Consider the following 19635-nt stretch of genomic DNA (forward strand, 5'->3'; position numbering starts at 1 on the left):
CCTTTTTACGAAAGGAGGTTTCTCTCCTGCCTTCTAAATTGATCCAGCCACAGAGTAATCACATCAATATGGGGAAACCCAAATAGTAACTGTGGCGAACTTCTTTACCAAGAACCTTTATGTGCCGGCTGTTACGGTTTCAGACACGTTCCTTAAATTCCTTCCCCTAGAAACACTCCTGCACCTATGTAAATAACCAACTCGTGCCGCGTGAGGAAGGAGGAACCTGATTTTCGACGACATATATGCTGGGGTGGGGATTGAGCCTTCGGAGCCTCTTTCTGCCCTTCCTCTGCCTCCTGCTTCATCTGCAAGCCTCGCCGCACTTGATGGCTTCATTTCAAACCACCTACTCCATGGAAGATGGATGAGGTGTTCTTAGGCGTTCAGGTATAACCCTGTCAGACACAAGTGCTTCAGAAAGCATTCCCCTGAAGAGCAGCAGCCGTGATGGAGTGAATCGGGGTGGGGAGATGAGGCGAGGCTAGATGCAGTGAGAGGAAGAGGACATGTTGCTGAGAGCCAAGACAGAGACTGGAGGGCGAAGGGCGAGGGGGTCTGATCTGCAGTCACCAGGCATCTAGCCTAAAGGTTCCCCTTTTATTAGTAGAACAAGAAATAGCCAGAGAGCAAGCCCGATGCATCTGAGATTATCTGTGTGTCATCAGAGGATAGTGATCTGTTGGTCTTGTGCCTCAGGGGCCTTCTGCTCGGAACTTTTATACCCAGGATGACTTTAAAAAATGGAATGACAGAGTACCTTCCAGCATTATTTTTAAGTTTGGTTTTGTATTTATGAACCAGTGCAAATCATAAGGGGGGCAAATAATCCAAAGTTAAAAAGATGTGATGGAATTTGTGATTTTGGCATATCTAATGCAGTCCCAGATATAGTTCTGTGTATTAAAAGAGAAAGAGGGAAAAGAAACCATTTTTTTAATGCAGATAGAACAGAAGTTTGTTATGGTGCAAAAGGGGACATTGTACTACCTCTTGTCTCTTCCTCCATCTGAGATTCCCCAGATTCTTACCCCTAGTCATCCAGAGCAGGGGTTGGCAAACTTTTGAGACAGAAGAGCCATCAGTGGTCAGCAAACTATAGCTCGCGAGCCACTTGTGGCTCTTTGGGTACGTACATGTGGCTCTGAAGTAAAATTGAAAATGAAAATAAACCTATCATAGTTTCATTTGTAAAATTTTTAAATGATATTCACATAGTGGTGATTATGTAAAAATATATCTTGAATAATTTTTAAATTATTGTGAGGGACAGGATTGGCTCTTCCAGGGGTCAGCAAACTTTTGAGATGGAATGTACCCAAAGAGCCATATGTGGCTCGTGAGCCGCAGTTTGCCGACCACTGATCCAGAGCAATCTGAGGTCCATCGTATTTGCGAGACGTAGTTTTAGTGGTTGTGGACAGAGATTAGTGAGGTGTGAACAGAAATGTCTGGACACACAGACCTGGAGAATGTATATATAAAGATGAACTGCTACCCGTACAAGCTCCAATTTTCTGACTATATTTATCATTCCATTTTAATGGCAATCCTTCCAAATATCCCTCCCTACTCCAAACACACCACAGAAAGTCACCATTATCATCATCATCATCGTCATCATCGTCATCCTTATCCTTGTCATCATTGCTATCATCATCATCATCATCTGTCACATCTGCCATGTGCTGGGCAATGTTCCGAAAGCATCTGGGTATTTACTCATTAATTTTCACAATCTCCACATGAGTCGGTATATGGAGATTATCCTGTTTACGTAGATGAAGATACTGACGTACAGAGGTTGTGTACCATGCCCAAGGTTACACGGTTCATGACAGCTGTGGATGTGCGTGTGATGGGTGCACACACACACATTTTCATGCTGTACATCTAAGGAAATAGGAATTTTAAAACTTACAAGGTTTGGAAAAATCTTTAGTAAATTTCACGAGATCTCGTTCCTGGAGAATCCTTCTCTCTGCAGCTCATGATGCTGATGTCCTTGGGCATGAGCTCGGAAGGATAGCATGTGTTCCATGAGGATCCAGAATTCTTTTTCCTCACTCCTGATAGTTTCCCTTCTTTATGGCTTTTTTAAAAATTTTAAACAAAAAACTTAAATACTTTATTCTTGGAAAAAACTATAATACTTTGGAAGTAGGTAAACTCCACAGAATGTAAACTTTTGTCTTATTTATACAATAGCAGCACTTAATAAACATATGTCAAATATATACTACCACAAAAGTTTTGCACCCAACACCATTCCACTTCTTTAATTTGTTAATTTTGAGGAACACATTAATAGATGTTCTTATGTTGCACTTTTTTTTTTCATTTTTAGGTTTCACTCTGTTTGGTGTTGATGCATTAGTTACATGTTATTGTATATAATTAAAATGTATACATCTGTGATTATAAAGAGGTTGGTTTAGTTCTCTTTACCTCTCCCTTGTTTTTGCGTGCTTTGACATTGTAACCTTAAATGAGGAATGGGAAGCATTTTTGTCTTTTTCATTTTTCTAGAATAATTTATATCTGTTACTTGAAGCTTTGGAAGGTTTTTCATGAAAACCCTCTGAACTTAGTACCTTTTTTAGGTATAGCTCTTCAATTCCTGTCTCTTATAGAATCAAATTTAATGATTTATGTTTTCCTGTTTTGTTTTATTTTAAGATTTTATTGGGTAATTGGGGCAGGGGAACAGCGTTGGGGAATCAGGGAAGGGGAACAGACAAGTTGCTGTTTTTTGTTCTTCAGTCTAGTTGTGGAGGACGTTGCTTCACTGGCCCATGTTGGTATTATCATTGCGCTCTTCCCGGGTGAGGTAGTCGCCTGCCAGCCATTGGACGGCCACTCACTCCGGCTCACAAAAGCTCACGCCAGCTGCCGTCCAGCTCCACGATAGCCCAGCTCCAGGTCGAGCTGTTGTTCACCATCTTAGCTGTAAAGGGTGCAGCATCACTGGTCCATGTGGGATTCGAACCGGGGCCCTGCTGCTCAGAGCTTGCACTCCCAAGTCAACTCTTTACCAATGAGCCACTCGTCTGGCCCTACTTTATGCTTATTGAAAGAGCCCTGTAGGTTTTAATTCTAGTATTTACAATAAAAATCTTACCTGAAATTTTTACTAAATGATTTCCAGATAACAATTACATCTTTTCATCTTTCTTCCTCAAATGGTCCTTAAGTTGTTTGTTGGTGACTCATATTATCAGAGTAATAATTCTGCAATTAGATTAAAAAAAAAAGTTTGCTCAAACACAGGCAATGACATCTGTATTCCAGCTAATCCCTGGATACTAGCAAATTAATGCTATTATTACAATATCAAGATAAAAATTGTATATCGTAGAGTTGATGAAATAGAGTATACTGATACCTTGATGTTAATTTTATTTACTGGTGGGGAGAAGATGTACTATGACTTCTGCTTTCTGATAACTTTTGAGACTTTCTCTCTGTCTAATATATTGTCAATTTTTATGAGTAGGCCATTTGTGTTTAAAAAGCATTGTGTAGCATGAGATTATTTGTTGGACACAAAAGTAAACATGTAACCTAATTGTGTTATTCATAACCTTTATAGCCTTCCTTTATTTTTATTTTGCCAATTTCATTTGTTGATTTTAGAAAGAAGCTAAGCCCTTCAATATTTTGTGAATTTTCAATTTCTTCTTATATTTTTATTAATTTTTGCTTATATTGATATTCCATGCTGTTAGGTGAATTAATATTTAATACATTTTCCTTGAATTCTATTATGTCTAATATTTATGTTGATATTCTGATTCAATTTTTATCGATATTTACCAATGTCACTAACATAAAATATAAATAATATAAATATATAATAAAAAATATGTTCTTTATTTTATATTTTATGTTGTTTATGATTACTACTTTGTATCTTGGCAACAGTGTAAATTTGATTTTCTTTGTTTTGTAAACTGAATTTTTACCTTTTTAATACAAATTTTAGCATACCATGGATATATTATAATTGATGATTCAGTGTACTTTCTATGTACCGTTTTACTTGTGTGTGAAGCAATGAACAAATTAGATACAGTTCTTTTTCTTATGGGTCTTACTGTGTATGGGCAGTATCTTAAATAATACCTTATTTTTGTATATCATGTTATAGGTTAAAAAATTACTTTCTTCAAAAATTTTCTGTTTGCCCTATTTGAAAGGATAGAGAAATTAATAGTATTGCTTTACAAAGTAGCAGTTTGAGGTACAGAATTCATTCCTCAGTTTGTTAAATGCATGATATAAAACTTTCATATAGTCACCTAGAAAAATTTTGTGGAACCCATTGTAATTATATTTTAACGGCATTTTTAATGAGCTATACTACATGCAAGACTATTTCCACCTGTATTTACTCTGGTCTTTGTGTCTGACATTTTCCCTTGACCAGAGATCAATAACTTCCAAACCAAACACAGTTTCTGTCCTTGTGGAGTTTGACCGATTTGGAAGTTATTAAACACCTTGAGTGTGGTCCAAAAAAAGGCAATATTGTCTAGGACATATCGGAGGGCATTTCTTCTGACCCCTTTTTACCCTTTTACCTTCGATGGCCAACTTCTTTGATTCTCTACTCATGTCTCACTTAAAGGTAGCTTCTTCTAGAGGCCTTTCTGAAATCTTCAGACCACAATATGTTCTCCCTGCTATGCCCTCAAACATTACTCAGTACTGTTGTAAAGTAATACACAGCACACTGTGCTATAAATCCTAGCGTGTCTGGTTTTTCCCATGTACAACTGTTTCATTGAAGTCTATGTCTTTAGGGACTAGTGTAGTGCCTGGAACTAATAAGGGTTCAAGACATGCATGGTGATTAATGAATGAATGCTAAATTGTGCTCTGTATCCTCATGAATTACCACCTGGCATGAAGTAAAAATCTCAGTAAAGGAATCTGAACTGTTGTCACCATGGCTACAGCAAGGTTCTTGAATGTGTCATAAAACTCATAATTCCTCAATAATTGATTCCTGACAGCGGGACATGAATACTTATGTTCAGTGACTTTTACAGAATAATTAAATGTTTCAGTGTTATAAATCTTACAGTATGTTCCAAGAGACAAAAAAAATTAGAGTAGCAACTTTACATGCTTTTTTTCAAAATTCTACATAGTTTATAATATAAACAGAAAAAAACAATTAAGAGGAAACTACATAATTGTGGGCAAATAGAGCTTGGAATATTTAAAAGAATAATGTCTAGTGATACTCCTTTTTTGTTATATCCAGATGTGTTTTTGTCTTAATTTATAATTTTGAAAGTATTTCTATTAATTTATAAAATATATTTTGTCAAATATATTCAGGAGTTCTGTAAACCTGAAAATTATTTTTTAATGAATACAGCTAAGAGAAATTTAAATAAATCCAATGATTAATTTTACGATAATGATCTATTGGTAGTATTTTCATCTCATACAAAATAATCCTAACCTGCATTTGTACTTGAAAAACACAAGATAATTGAAATTGTAATTGGATTGGTTAATTGTGTTAGTTTTGTGTTTTTAGTTAAAGTATATATTTTTAGTTAAGAATTTTTTTTTTTTTAATTAAAAGAGATATATGTTTAACGAGGAGGAAATTAAGCACTTAACAAATTATGGACATGAACTCCTTCTAATACACAGATATGTTTAATATAAAACAGAGCCTAGAGCTAAAGATAATGATTCAATTGTGGTTAAAAAATGGGGGTTGGAGGATCGTGCAACTGCATAAACACAATATCCACCCACTTGTCTTATGTTTGCTTTGTTCAGAATGTATTGGTAACTTTGAAGTAGAAAAATATTGATTCATCATGTGATAGCTAGAAGGATTTAATATATTTTCCCTTTTTTCTTCTAGCACACTGATTTATGTCAGTACATGGACAAGCACCCTGGGGGACTACATCCAGATAATGTGAAGGTAGGAAAAGATCTTATTAAGCCAAGGGTTAGCGTTCTTCGTGTGCAATTTTTGAGCCAAAGTCTAATCTCTACTATAACTTTTTCATTTTTAAATTTTTTGTATAAAGAGAAATAATTTGAGCTGAGCTGTAGCCATTGTTTCATTTAGTGGTTGCAAACCATGCTTTAACATTAAATATTTTCACTGGAGTATTATTGTTTAGATCTTATCCTGTTTTTTCTTCATGGAAAAACATTTGCCAGTGTTGAGTGAGATCCATTAGAATGCTGTTGTAGCACTATTTTCAGTAGAGGGGCATCTCAGGTAGCGTAGCGGTGCCTTAGAAACCCATACTGAAGTACTCTTTGGTTTCATTACAAAGTCTTATTATGATCCAAAATAGTCTTGTGGTGAATTCACAGTGCTTACTTTTCATTTGTATGTACAAACAGGTAAAAATGGTTCTATTATTCTCTACTGCTCTCTTTCATTTCTTTCACTATAAATTGGATTACTGTATATCAAAAGAAGTAAGTTTTTATAAGATCTAAATTAACAACTATCTTGGGAAATTATCCCCAAATTTCAGGCTTAAAAGAGGAATATCTTTTTTGGTATATGTTAGGAAATTAGAAGTTCCAAAGTTATATCTGAACATTTAATGATGTGCCTACATTTTATAATTCAAATGACTACATTTCATGATCCTGAGAATCAGTTGAGTACTATAGATGTATCTGCAGTGAAATTATTTGTCTCAATTTCTTCCCATTCATTACCTACACCACTGTTTGCAACATGGCATTTTTTTTCTTTTTTACTTTTTCCTTTGTTTATAGAGGTATATATGCTGATATGGAGTTTTGTTATATTTTTGCTCTATAAAAATAAGTTATGTTATTTTGAACTTAAAATATTCATGCATTTCTTTTAAAACCAATACATAACTGTATAGTTCAATCTTTCTAATAGCTGCCTATTAGTACATAGTATGAATAATTTTCAACTGTGTCTTATTCATAGATCTTTGGATTTCCAGAATGTTAGTGTTATGAGATTTTAGGGTAAATATTAGTATTAAAACCTTCAAAGTCTTATTTCTTTTGCTTGTCTAGTTAATGAGTTTTCTTTATTAAACAAGAGACATGATATCAGTGTTAATGAATGTGGAATATTTCCTCGCAAGATTGTAAATTACAGAACCATTTTTCTCTACTCTCACTAATATTGACTGTAACCAATCATTTTAATTTTTGCCACTGTGATGAGTAAAAGTGGAATGTCTTTTATGTTGGTGTTTTCTTAACTGCTAGTGACATTGAGCATCTTTTCATAAGTTTCTTGATCACTTATAATTCTACTCTTATACGTTGCCTGTTCTTATGTATTGTTCATTTTTCTATTGTTTTTTTATTTTTTAATAAGTTGCAGGTGCTTATTAATATGTGTGGCATTAATGAGGGTTTTTGTGGTCAGTTATGAGGTACATTTTTTTTTAAGAATAACAAAAAAATATTTTACTAAAACAAGATTTACAGAAGTTTCCAGACAAGCCATGCAAAATGGTCACAAGCTTTTTCTTGAAGAGAGAATTCTACACTTGATAGCAAAGTCACAATGTTATCAGTGAGGGCTGTGATGTTTGTTTAATGTTCCCATTTTGGTTCAGACAATCAAGCTTGTCCATCTACAGCATCTAAATAAAATTAGACTTGGCTAGAGAGCATAGTCTAAAGAACTGGTTAGCTGCTTTTAACCAATGCAATTAGATCAGCATAAAAGGTGGGGAAGGAACCCAGGAAGTTAAAATAAAACTACCTACCCCCTCAAAAAACAAAACAAAAACAAAGAAAAACACCCACACCCCTGCCGCTAACCCTGACAACCACCTTCATTCACAGTGCTTTATACTTAAACCAAGATGAGGGAAATGAATAAAAGCGGGCGGGGGCACTGCTTTTAAACGTTTTTCAACAATCCAGATGCTACTCTAGCCTCTGTTCATGCTTTACAATAGTGAATCAGGACAAGATATAGATTTGCTAATGTGCATTTAATCACCAAAGGACTGAAGATGTCTGGGCTTTTATTCTGTAATGTTTCTAAGACTGTGTCCATTAAATGCTAACAAAAAAAGGAAGAAGTCTTGGCAGAACAGGAGAAATGATGCACACTGATATCAGCTCGATTTAAGTATTATTCATGGCATATGGCCTAGTCCATGCTCTAGCAGTTTCTGTGGCTGGCGCTTCGTCGGTCTTCCACTGCTCCGCTACGTCATTTGCTAATGGGTCGTCTGGGATGGGAGCCCTTAACAAAGCCTGGATCTATAGCAGGACTATGCGGATCTGCAGTGCTGGGGTCCACTTATCTTTCAAAATATCTAAACATATTCTCCCAGCTTGTCTACATTAGGTTGATAAATTTTGGTCATGAAGCGTATGTGAGGGGCTGCCATTGGGTATTCTTCTGGAAGGAATAGTTCGAGTTTGAAAGTTTCCCCCTCAAAGGGGGATTCCTGGGGGCCAGCAATGACCATATGAAAGTAACGGGCGTTGCTCGCATCTGATTGTGCTTTGATGCCGGGAACTGGCTCTGGCAGCAAACGCTGAGTTTCCCTGACAATCCTGCGGGGCAGCCCGGCCATCTATCTTGGCAGGTCCCAAGTTCCGCCTCTGGTCTCTTCTCCGGCTCCGCTCGCCTCACGCACGAGTCACGAGGTACATTTTTAAAACACGGGAACTTGTATCTACTTTGAAAAATCTTGTTTTTAAAATAAATAATAGAATTGACATGGTACTTGCCATCTTTGTTGATTTTTTTATATATCTCCTTTTTTGTTTTTGTTTGTTTTATTGATAGATTTCTTTTAAATTTTTTGACTATTCATTTTTCTTCAAAATCTGTCTTCATTGACATAGTTTTTTAGTAGTTAGATTGGGGAAGAAATTTTAACAGATAAAGAAACTTGTTTTATTGATCTTGCCCATGTTTAAGTCCAACTCTAAACATTGATATAATATGAAGGTAATTTTTTTTACATTAAAACATCATGAATTGTCTCATTTATATATTAATTGTTCTCTTTTTAGGATTGATTGGATTCTAAATCAACACTACAGTACATCCTTATTCTTCTTTCTCAGTTTGACCCTGGGCATCTGTAGCAAGTACAGATAGAGACGTTTTGCTCTGGGGAGCCCAGGGCACTCACAGCCTCAGTGGAATCAACAAGCACTCTCAACTAACTTTGACTTTCTGACTTTCAAATTCAGTGACAGCATTGAGATTAAAGAGCTGAATGAACCTTTTCAAAAAACCATGGCATCAGTGGCTTTTTATTCTTGCTTGGTTTTCTCACTAACCTGTGTGTCATTAGTTATTGGCTAGTATTGGTTGAACGTTTTGTTGGTGAAAAAAAGAGAGAGAGCTCATTTCACAAAGCATCTGTATGTTTACCGTCCTCAGGTCAGTGTCACTGGTGGTTTTTGTAGTATTTGTAGGTTCTCTTTCTTCCATTTCTTTTTATTTTTCCTTCGTCTCCTGATGGTCATGGGGAGATTGATCTCTGGGTGGCTGATTTTTCAGGAACTATGTTGCACTTCTTGATATTGTATTTCAGTAGCTCTTATTCAGGTTTCGTATGTTTTTCTTTCACCCTTTGGTTGTTCATCATATTTCATGTATTTAGTGTTTGCTACCTATATTCCAAATCCAGATTGTATTATGGCAGTAAATGGATTTACTACTGCAAGGGTTGGTGCCTCCTGGAGTGTGGTGAGACACTTAATGGTGAATGAAATGTTCAGTCAGCCTAAAAATAACATCTCAGAACTTATATGCGACACCCACAGCAAGTCTAGATATTAGTCATATAGAGCAGGAATTGTTCCTTGTTGCCACTCAGAAGTTGTTTAACGTGGTCACAAATTGATGCCTTACAAAATGTTTTGCTTTTGAAAGAGCATGATGTGATTTACCTCTTCTTATGAGGTTTTGAATCACTGAAAGGCAGCAAAATATGTTGATATATGGGCATTCCTTTCCCTGTAGCTATTGAAATCTTGGCTCCTTGAGGAGTTGCTAAAATGCATTGGACAGTCTCAGTTCTTGAAATATTTAAGGGTATAAGAAACCTTAGTAGTCATCAAAGAGGTCTTCAAATTTGGCTCCACAGCAAAGACACACCGGGGGTGCCAAAACATGTATACAAGTGGACACTTTGGTCAACGTTGCTCAAGCTGTAGTTCGCCATAATCAGAAGTGCCTGGACGCTGATAGTAACCATTTTGAGCACCTCTTGTAATTGCAGAAGTCAAATGTGACTTGTATCCATCTTTTGTTATTGGTATATATTGAGTATTACAATTTTAATACAGTTTTTCTTTCTTAAAATGTGTACACATTTTTTGGCACTCTCTGTACACACACACACACACACACACGGTATGACAGTTAAGTTCGCAAACTCATCCTAGACAAAGTGCTACATACTTCATTCTGAATATCACTACAGTCACCTTCGAAGTACTCCCCTTGGGAAGATATGCACCAGCACCAGCGCTTAGTCCATGCTTCAAAGCAATTCTGGAACTCTTTCTCTGGAATGGCCATCAGAACTATCATCGTATTACCCTTGATGTCCTGAATGTCATCAAAATGTCTTCCTTTCACTATTTCCTTTCTCTTTGGGTAAAGAAAGAAGTCACTGGGGGCCAGATCAGGTGAGTAGAGAGGGTGTTCCAATACAGTTATTTACTGACTAAAAACTCCCTCACAGACAGTACTGTGTGAGCTGGTGCATTGTCGTGATGCAAGAGCCATGAATTTTTGGCAAAAAGTTCAGGTTGTTTTCGTTAACTTTTTCACATGGCCTTTTCAGCACTTCCAAACAGTAAACTTGGTTAACTGTCCAATTGGTACAAATTCATAATGAGTAATCACTCTGATATCAAAAAAGGTTAGCAACATTGTTGCAACAAGTTCACTAACTTAATTGTCAGACCTCATATATAGGCTGTCTTCTAATCTCCCAGAATCAGAATCAAATTAAAAAATATATATATCACTTTGGTAGAAAAGAATGGGCATTTTCTCAGATCCAAGGCTGAGAGCCCAGGTACCTTCCAGGACCCACAGTCTCCCTCGTTGTCCCTGTGGCCCTGCATGGCTTTACCCCACAGCCTGGAGTACATGTGTGCTTGTTAGCAGTCTTGGCCTGTTCCTCTCTCACAACCTTACAGCCTGACTGCCTAATTCTGCTGGCGAAGTGGTTGTGGTTGGGTGTCCCAGAGTATGGCAGGGATTTGTATGAAGCAAAGTTTCTTGCATTGATTTGATAGATAAATACAGGAAAGAAAACTTCAAAAACTCCAATTAGTGTTCTCAAAGAGGTAAAAGAAAATAGTATATCTATAAAAAAAGAATATGTTGTTGTCCCAAAGAACTCAGTGAACAAAATAGTTTTAGAAATTAAAAATATGATGACAGAAATTAAAACAACAATGATAAAAAAGGATGGAAGATACAATTGAAGAAGTTTACCAGAAAAATAGAGGAAATCTGAAAAATGAGAAAGAAAATATCAAAAAATTAGAAGTCCTGTCCAGGAGAGCCAACATCTGAATGATTGGAGAAAACAGAGAGGAAGGTATCATTCAAATAATAATCATTAAACCACACTTTTTTGAGATGTGAAGGATGTGAATTTTAAGATTAAGAGGGTCCACTAAATGGCTGTAACATTTAATGAAAATAGACTGACAATACTGTTATTATACAAAATTTCAGAACACAGTCTTCAAAGAAAAATCCTACATAAAGGAACTAGGCTTACCACAGAGGATCAAGACTTACAGTGGAATTAGGTTTTTCAGCAGCAACACTGAAAGGGAAATGGCAGTGGGGCAGTGGCTTGAAACTTCTGATGTAAAATAATTTCTAACCTAATATTCTATACACACTATTAATGAAGAGTGAGGATAAAATAATTATTTTCAGATGTTCAAGGAGTTGAAAATTCTGCGTTCGTTCCCAGGAAGCTACCTGACGATGTACTGCACTAGAACTCAGGGCATAAACCAAGGCAGAGAAGACCAAGAAAGCAAGTAACGGGCCCCACGGGAGAGAGATGAAGGAGACCATCAGGGAGATGATGAAAAGAATCCCGGATGACAGTTATGCATCAGGCTGGGAGGGTAACCCACCAGTCTAATTGGAGCATGTCAGAGGTCTCCCAGAGACTTTTCCAAGAAGACGAAATTGTTAGGAGGTAGTATACCCAATGTGTCTGAGCAGATTTACAAGATGGGAGAAGAGTTTGGTGTTGGATTAGTTAGTGATAACTGCAAAGAAAACTAAACAAAGGAAAACAAACCAACAAACAAAATAACTAGGCAACTATTAACACCACGAAAAGCAAATTATTGTGCATGGGGGAAAGTATTCATATTAAACTTAATGACTTAGCTGTAAATAAAATTTCCATGATCATCATAATTTAAGCATTAAAGGTTGATATAATTTAAAAAACACAAAACCACTTCTTGAAGCGATCCTGCTGTAGCCAAGCCCATTCTAGGAGTAGCATCCTAAAATTAGTCATCCATTTCAACTGTCACATTTTATATAAAATAAAGATCAGGATCATTGAAATGAAAAAGGGATTTTTGACATTTTGTCCAATGTTCTTTTCTCTACACTGCATGATTATTACATTCAATTCCTGTAATTAGCTTATTATTTGTGACTTTATCGACACTCAGTCACACCGGTTTATCATCATTTTCCTATTAAAGATAATAGTTTCACCTTCTCTGAGGGTATGGGAAGGTAAAAAATAGAAAGCAGCTTCTTAATGTCTGTATTTTGGCACCTGAATTGCAGTGCACAGACCCAGACGGCCCTTATTACATATTGGTTTCCATGGGAGGCCATTCAGCTAATTACGCACTGACTTCTCGTCACCATTTGTCTGCTGAGAGACAATACACTCCTCCAGGGTTACATGTAGGATCTACACTGCAGTGAAATTAGTCTCAAAGAAGCCTGACTCTGACAACGTGACAGATGTCCCATGGGTATTTCAGTTTGACGCATTACCATATTTTTTTTCATGTGGTGATATTTATTGTCACTTAAGTCTATGAATGCAAAATGGAGACCATAAGAATAATATTTACTAAGTTAACAGCTGTTCATAATGCTGGGCTAGATGTTAATTAAAAAAAAACCAGTTGAGATAAAATAAGACCTTGTAGTGGTTCTCTAAATTTAAGGAGATACGAAAACCAGGTAAGATAAGCTATTATCTTTAAAAGAGGATGTTCTTTTAATAACTCTAAAGCTCTGTATGTGGCTAAATAGTTCATAGATCATTAAATGATTAGAATATAAAAAATACTGTATATTTATTATGGTGAACAGAAGGAAAGCAGAGTGATCAAATCACTTTGCTTTTAAATTTGGCAATTTTGACTTTTCATCATTCTGCAGCATGTAAGACAACATAAGAAACACGTTAAACAGCCATCTTGGCTTCTAAAAATGTGCACATTTGTTTATATTTCACATATCCTTGTTTATTATAAAGATGTGTGGCGTCATGCACCTAAGAATTGAGGAGATTGGTTTTTTAGTGTGAATCAGGTAAAATTTCACACATTATAAAGGTGATGTATCATTGAAGAATGAAGGGGAAAAAAAGAACTGGAAAAGCACGTAACTTGCGATTTCATAATAAAGCATGGAATATTTTATAGTAATTTTGTACAAATTCCCAGCAAAACATCTGTTTAAAGTTTTATTTTTCTTGATGTATATTCCTTGTAAGCCCTGGAATAAACTCATAAGAAAAATTGCCAATGTTAACTAAATTTCTAGGATCACTGTGCTACATTAATTGCCTACCAAATGTGTCTGTTCTCAATATGGCATTCTGAAATAAATATTCACTGTTAGCTAATGGTTTCTTTCTTAGCATAATATCAATTTTAGACAAATGGGTAATTTTAGCAGTTAATTACTTAGAGACCAATTTAAAATCCTGAATCAAAAGCCTGAGGACATTGGCCTTGTTGTAAATATTTATGATGATTAAAGGTGTAGCAACCATTTGCTATAACATGATAATTGGCATGTAGGAAAGTGGTTAGATGATTTTTTGTTTTGGTAGGTTAGTTTATTTTTTTCCCTCTTTACAAACCATTTCCTATGAATTTTATTGGGGTTTGGCCATCAGAGTTGAGTTGAATGCAGAACTTGTTATTACTTCTTCATTTTTTAATTATCAGGGATTACAGATTGATCGAGTAAAAAAAATGACTATAGCATTCTAAATTTCATCCTTCATTCAGTTTTTCTTCTATTCGTTAAAAAATTGATAAGCATGGGAGATTGAAAATAAAGGTTCATGGGGAAAAAAAAGATTAATTGATGCTGTCCCTAGCTTATATCCAGAAATATAGATGCTTGAATCCACATTTGGATCTTCCTATGGTTTTATGTAATGTACCTCCATTTCCATGGTAGCTTAATGACTTTTCTAGAAGATTCCTTGGTAAAACACATTTGCCTTATTTTTTCTTAAAAAGAAGAGCTGTTTTGGAATAACCTAAAATAACCAAAGTAATTCTGAATTATCTGCCTTATTCTCTGAATTATCTGAAATCCTATTGGTGGAAAGCTGAGTTGCTTTATTCTTTATTTCAATATTTATATTAAAAAGATATGAGGGTTATTATGACTGAAAAATTGCTATTTTTCTTTCATAGTCCAGAGAACACGCAGGTGTATAACAGACAGAATAATGTTATGCCAAATTAAGATTGTCTTATACAGATGGCACTGAGAATTAATTCCTAAATGAGACTTTCTAATGTTCAGATCGAAAATCAGATAACACCTGATTTTCTCCATATTCTGAATGAGAGTTCTCATTTAGCTGGTAATGATTTCCAACTGTGCATTACTGTGACTATTACAGAGCCTTTCCTCATTCTGTATTTTGGGAAATATGATTATTCCATGACTCCATGAAAGATTGTTTTAAAAATTTGACACCTAGCCTCAGCACCTGTCCAGGTTTCTTTTGAGCTTTTAGGTCCTATATTTGTTATTGGGAAATAACCCTCCCTATCTAGAAAGTTTCATTAGTGAATGTTCGCTACTCTCCCCCCACTAAAGAAAATGATATTTGATGTGTCAATTCATATTGTGTTGGATATGCTGACCAGGTCTAAGTAGTGAATTTCTGGTTAACATGTGAGGCCTGTGTTTCGTTGTTCAGAACATGTCTTTTGTATCCTTGGCATCATCTGCTGATCTGCTTGTAACAATTTGGATCAGAGAAAGGGATCAAGGCAGCGAATTAAGCAGCAGACTTTTTTCCTAGAGGTACTTTGAAACTCAGTTTGAAAAGAAATCACCCCAAAGATTGATGAAATACAATCGTTAGAAGTATGCCATGTGCTATTTTAATTTTAGGATGGAAACACCCCGTTTGGGGAGTACCCAGTGGAAATGCACCCTCCTGTCTTTCAAGCTTCAAGCCATTCACCTTGCCTCACTCCTGTATACGATAGATCCTGCATTTAACCCCTTTGTTTGCAGGTTTCAAGACAAATGTGAGGACCCAGAAGGGAATTCAGAGAGAGAGTAACAGAGCATGCACACACTGCCAGGGGTTTTCTGATTGGTTTGGACAGGTATACCCTTCACATGACTAGCCAGGACATCTCAGAGGTGGTTTCTCATTAATGCGTAAATTCCTATCACTTGAAAACAGAAATAGTCTCAAAGATGTAGAGGAAAAACTGATGGTTGCTAGATGAGAGGGGGTGGGGATGAGGGAGAAGGGGAAGGGATTTAGACAGCATTAATTGGTAACTACAATATTGCCACAGGGATATATGAAAGACAGTTTGGGGAATATAATTAATAATGTAAAGATTTTGTAGGGTGTCAGATGGACACATGTCTTGTTAGGGAAACCACTTCATGGATGGGGTAGATGCCTGACCACTGCACTGTACACCTGAAGCTGACATTGAATAATATTGTATGTGTAATATATATATATATATATATATATATATATATAGTCACGGGATATGGAGTATAGTGTGACGAATGGAGTTAATGGAATTGTAATAGATATGTATGATATCCGGGGCAGTGGATGGGGGGAGAGGAGGTTGTCACTTTGTGGGGGGTGAAAAGTATAACTATTGCATTGTTTTGTACACCTGAAACTAATAAAAAAAAATTCCCGTTACTTGAGGCCTCTTTGAGAGGATATAGAGAGAGGTGTGTTGATCACATGTATCCACATTCAAAGTGTTTCCTGCATGCCATTTGAAATTTATTTTTCTTTGTTACAGCTTGCACATGTGAGCTTTCCCAAGACTCTTAGACTCAAGATGCATCACAGTCTGCTTCTCTCTTTTTTTAAAAAAAGTACATTAGCTTTATCAATTGGTACTAAGACCATTCATGTTAGTGTTTGAGATGTTACTGTAGACAGTACGACCACTTTTAGCTCTATTTATTCCTTTTCATTGTGTGTCAAAAGGAATGGCCTGTAGATGGGGGAGAGCAGCATACTTGTAGATTCACAAATGAAGCTGAGTAAAAATTTGTATTTCATGCGATTTCTTTTTAGTTCTAAAAAGTGCGTATCACTCAGGTCAGTTGTGTAATTCTGAACTGTATTGACAAACAGAAGCTTGACAAGGACATCTTTTAAGGTTATATTATTGGAATTCATTGAAACAACTGTTTCAGTTTCTCTCTGGGAAAATTATGTTGGGTAACTATTAAAGTCAGTAGCTTAAGTTTGATCATCTTGTTTCTACTGAGCTAGGGAATGTTCCTAATACTGATTTCAGGCTGCTAACCAACTTTATTAAATAAGACCCTCATCTTCATACCTCCCCCGCACTTTCTTCATCATACATTATACATCATATATCCTACACCCTCATAACTGGGAAACCTACTTGCTATATTAGAGCTTTTTTCAAGGAACTTGGCAAAACACAGATCTGCCGTACAACCCCTATTTGACTCCTTGTAAGTATCTCAGCTCTGGTTCCCATGGCTTCCATCTGCCTGCTCACTGTGGGTGGCTCTGTGCCCGGAACAGCATCTTGGTTGATATCCACAGGAAGAAAGGGCAGAACGGGAGGCCACCTTACCTGGTTTGCTCAAGGAGCACAGAAAGTGTACACGAGCTTACCCTCAAGAGCTTGTGCCTAAGTACCTAAAATTCTCTCTTTTTTTTTTTTTTTGAGTTATTCCTTTCCAGAAAGTTATCATCTTTAGGAATAGAGCATTAGTATTCAAATATCTTAGATAATATAAATGAAATTGTTGTTACATTATCTAGAGATGTGTCTCAGGACCTTGAAGCACAAAGTTGAATGGAAGAACTCAAAGAGGGCAAAAAGTGGCATGACACACTTCCCATGCTATTCAGATTTTCCAGGAGCTGTACCTGTCTATATAGTACATGGAAAAAAGGGGCACATCTCTGACCTGATGCCTGGGCATGAACACTTGTGTCTTATACCATCGCAGTAGCACACCTAATAATGTCAAGGATGTCCAAAGGGATGCATAAATTATATCTTAATGTTGAATATCTAGAGTTTTATTTTTGTCTCATTTATATCTTTGTATATAACCTTCTAAGTATCCTTTTTAAAAAATTCAACACATAAAATTGCAATGATGTTTGTAAAATAGAAACTCTCTGGGTGTGAATTGTGTACGTTGTATTACAAATTAGGATTTGATATTTGCATTAGGCATTTGCAAGTTTGAAACTCAACTAAATGGAATGAATCATGATGAATCATTCTGTGGCTTTTAAAAATTGAAGGAGACCTAATGGAATAAAACTATTATCTGATGCATAGTATAAAATATTTTGACATTCATTAGATATTTTGGGGTCTCAAGGTTTCTAATAATTATTTTTCATTTCTAGAGAGTTTGATGCCTGGGCGATTTAATGTTGTGTAGCCTGTGGGTTTTTAAACAATACCGTGTCAAACATGGAGCATATTATTTGATGTATTTATTCCCCATGAATAACTTTGCTTTATTTGCCAGTGTCACATTTTCTAGCCTGGGTTCACACAACGCGTAACTACTTTGATCAAACAGTACACATTCTTTTAAAAAAAATCGAATAGTGCAGAAGCAGTACTCTTAATTGTGGGTGTCAGAGCCAGACAAAAATGGGTTCAAATGACCAGCACTACCTCTTACTTGCTATGTGTCCCTTCGGCCAATTCATTTAGTTTCTCTGAATCTTTGTTTCTTTATCTATGAAATAGGGATAATAATATCTGTCTGGCAGAGGTGTTGAGAAGATTAAATTATCTAAATGAATCTAAAACACTAAGCATAATGTCTATCATAGTAAGCACTTAAATGGCAGTTTTATTACAGTTGTTTGATTTGTAGCATCCTTTCCATTTCTGTTATTCATAAAATTATGGAATGATAACACTATTACAACATGAATGATTATTAAAGGCATCTAAGACTCAATCGTTTTGCAAGATGAGAAACCTAAAAGATAGAGATGTTAAGCTTGCTTCCCAGGTGGCAGAAAAGGAGCTTAAGAAGTGTTTTGTAAGAATTGATTGTGTGCCATAAGGCGTTGTGCCCATTGCTAATAGTTTAGTAAGCCTCCTGTAAGCCCTACGAGACCCTGAACATTCCTTAAAGGAAGTTGACCCATGCCTTGAAAATCTGCAAGATTTTTACTATGCTTAGTCTTATATTAAGTGAAACCACATAGATTAAATAATGCATGCATTTCAGACCACTCCTGGGACCTAATGACTCTAAACATTGAGACAAAGAGCATCTGATCAAATGTCTTTAGACTTTAAAGGGAACGGGGTAGATGATAAAACTTGTTGCTGACTGCAAATGCCAGTAATTCTTCTGAGTAATGATTCCAATAATGTGTACATTTTATCAGCTTACCCTGAAAGTTTTGAGAAAAGGCCTTATCTTGATTTTTTTTGACCTACTTAAAGTCTCAAGAGTTGCAGAAGGGGATAGATGAAGTATTAAGACTATTCCTACGAAGCCTATGCCATGGCAATGAGAATTTGAGCTGCTTCCTGCTGAGGACAGCAAGACAACTGGGCTATAGATAGATATGCTGCTGGCAGAAGTGTCCCCATTCATCATATCATTGCTATGTAAGACATTTCCCCATTGGGCTTTTTATTGCACAGAATGAACATACTCAAACTACAATATAAATCTTCAGTGATCATCCTGAAGAAGTTGGAGGAATCTCCTTTTATAAAGTTGAATAGACTATCCTGAGGTGAGAAGGTATTCTTAGGAAGATCTTATGGCTACTATAGTTAAAAAATTGGAAGAGAGTCTCAAATATGTTGATTTAGCAACTCTAGGATAATAGCTGTCTTCTGCCATGTTGTTCATTTCTCAGAGGATTTTAAATAGCAAAAACAGAAAATCAAGAATCATGCACTCATTACAGAAGATGCTAATTGAGAATTTTGCAAACTTGGGTTCACTTAACAAAAGGACTTTGATTATATTGGGCGTATAACTATATTTATTAAGCATCAACCTCCTTTAGGATAATGAGGTATAGTGGAAAGTTCACAAGGACTGTGTGATGGTTGGATGGATTTGAGTGAGTT

General features: G+C 36.0%; 1 protein-coding gene and 1 pseudogene across 1 annotated transcript in view; one reads left to right on the plus strand and one right to left on the minus strand.

Annotated features, from left to right (window-relative positions):
• The window catches only part of CDK14 (cyclin dependent kinase 14), a 504392-nt gene that overhangs the window by 192360 nt on the left and 292397 nt on the right, over positions 1–19635 (plus strand). The window contains exon 6 of the mRNA XM_019666203.1: positions 5894–5956. Within this exon, the coding sequence (XP_019521748.1) occupies positions 5894–5956 (63 nt within the window). The remainder of the gene's footprint in view (positions 1–5893; positions 5957–19635) is intronic.
• LOC109395303 (ubiquitin-conjugating enzyme E2 N-like) lies at positions 8128–8585 on the minus strand (annotated as a pseudogene).

This window comes from Hipposideros armiger, unplaced genomic scaffold (genome assembly GCF_001890085.2).
Source record: "Hipposideros armiger isolate ML-2016 unplaced genomic scaffold, ASM189008v1 scaffold_465, whole genome shotgun sequence".
Lineage (NCBI taxonomy): Eukaryota > Metazoa > Chordata > Mammalia > Chiroptera > Hipposideridae > Hipposideros > Hipposideros armiger.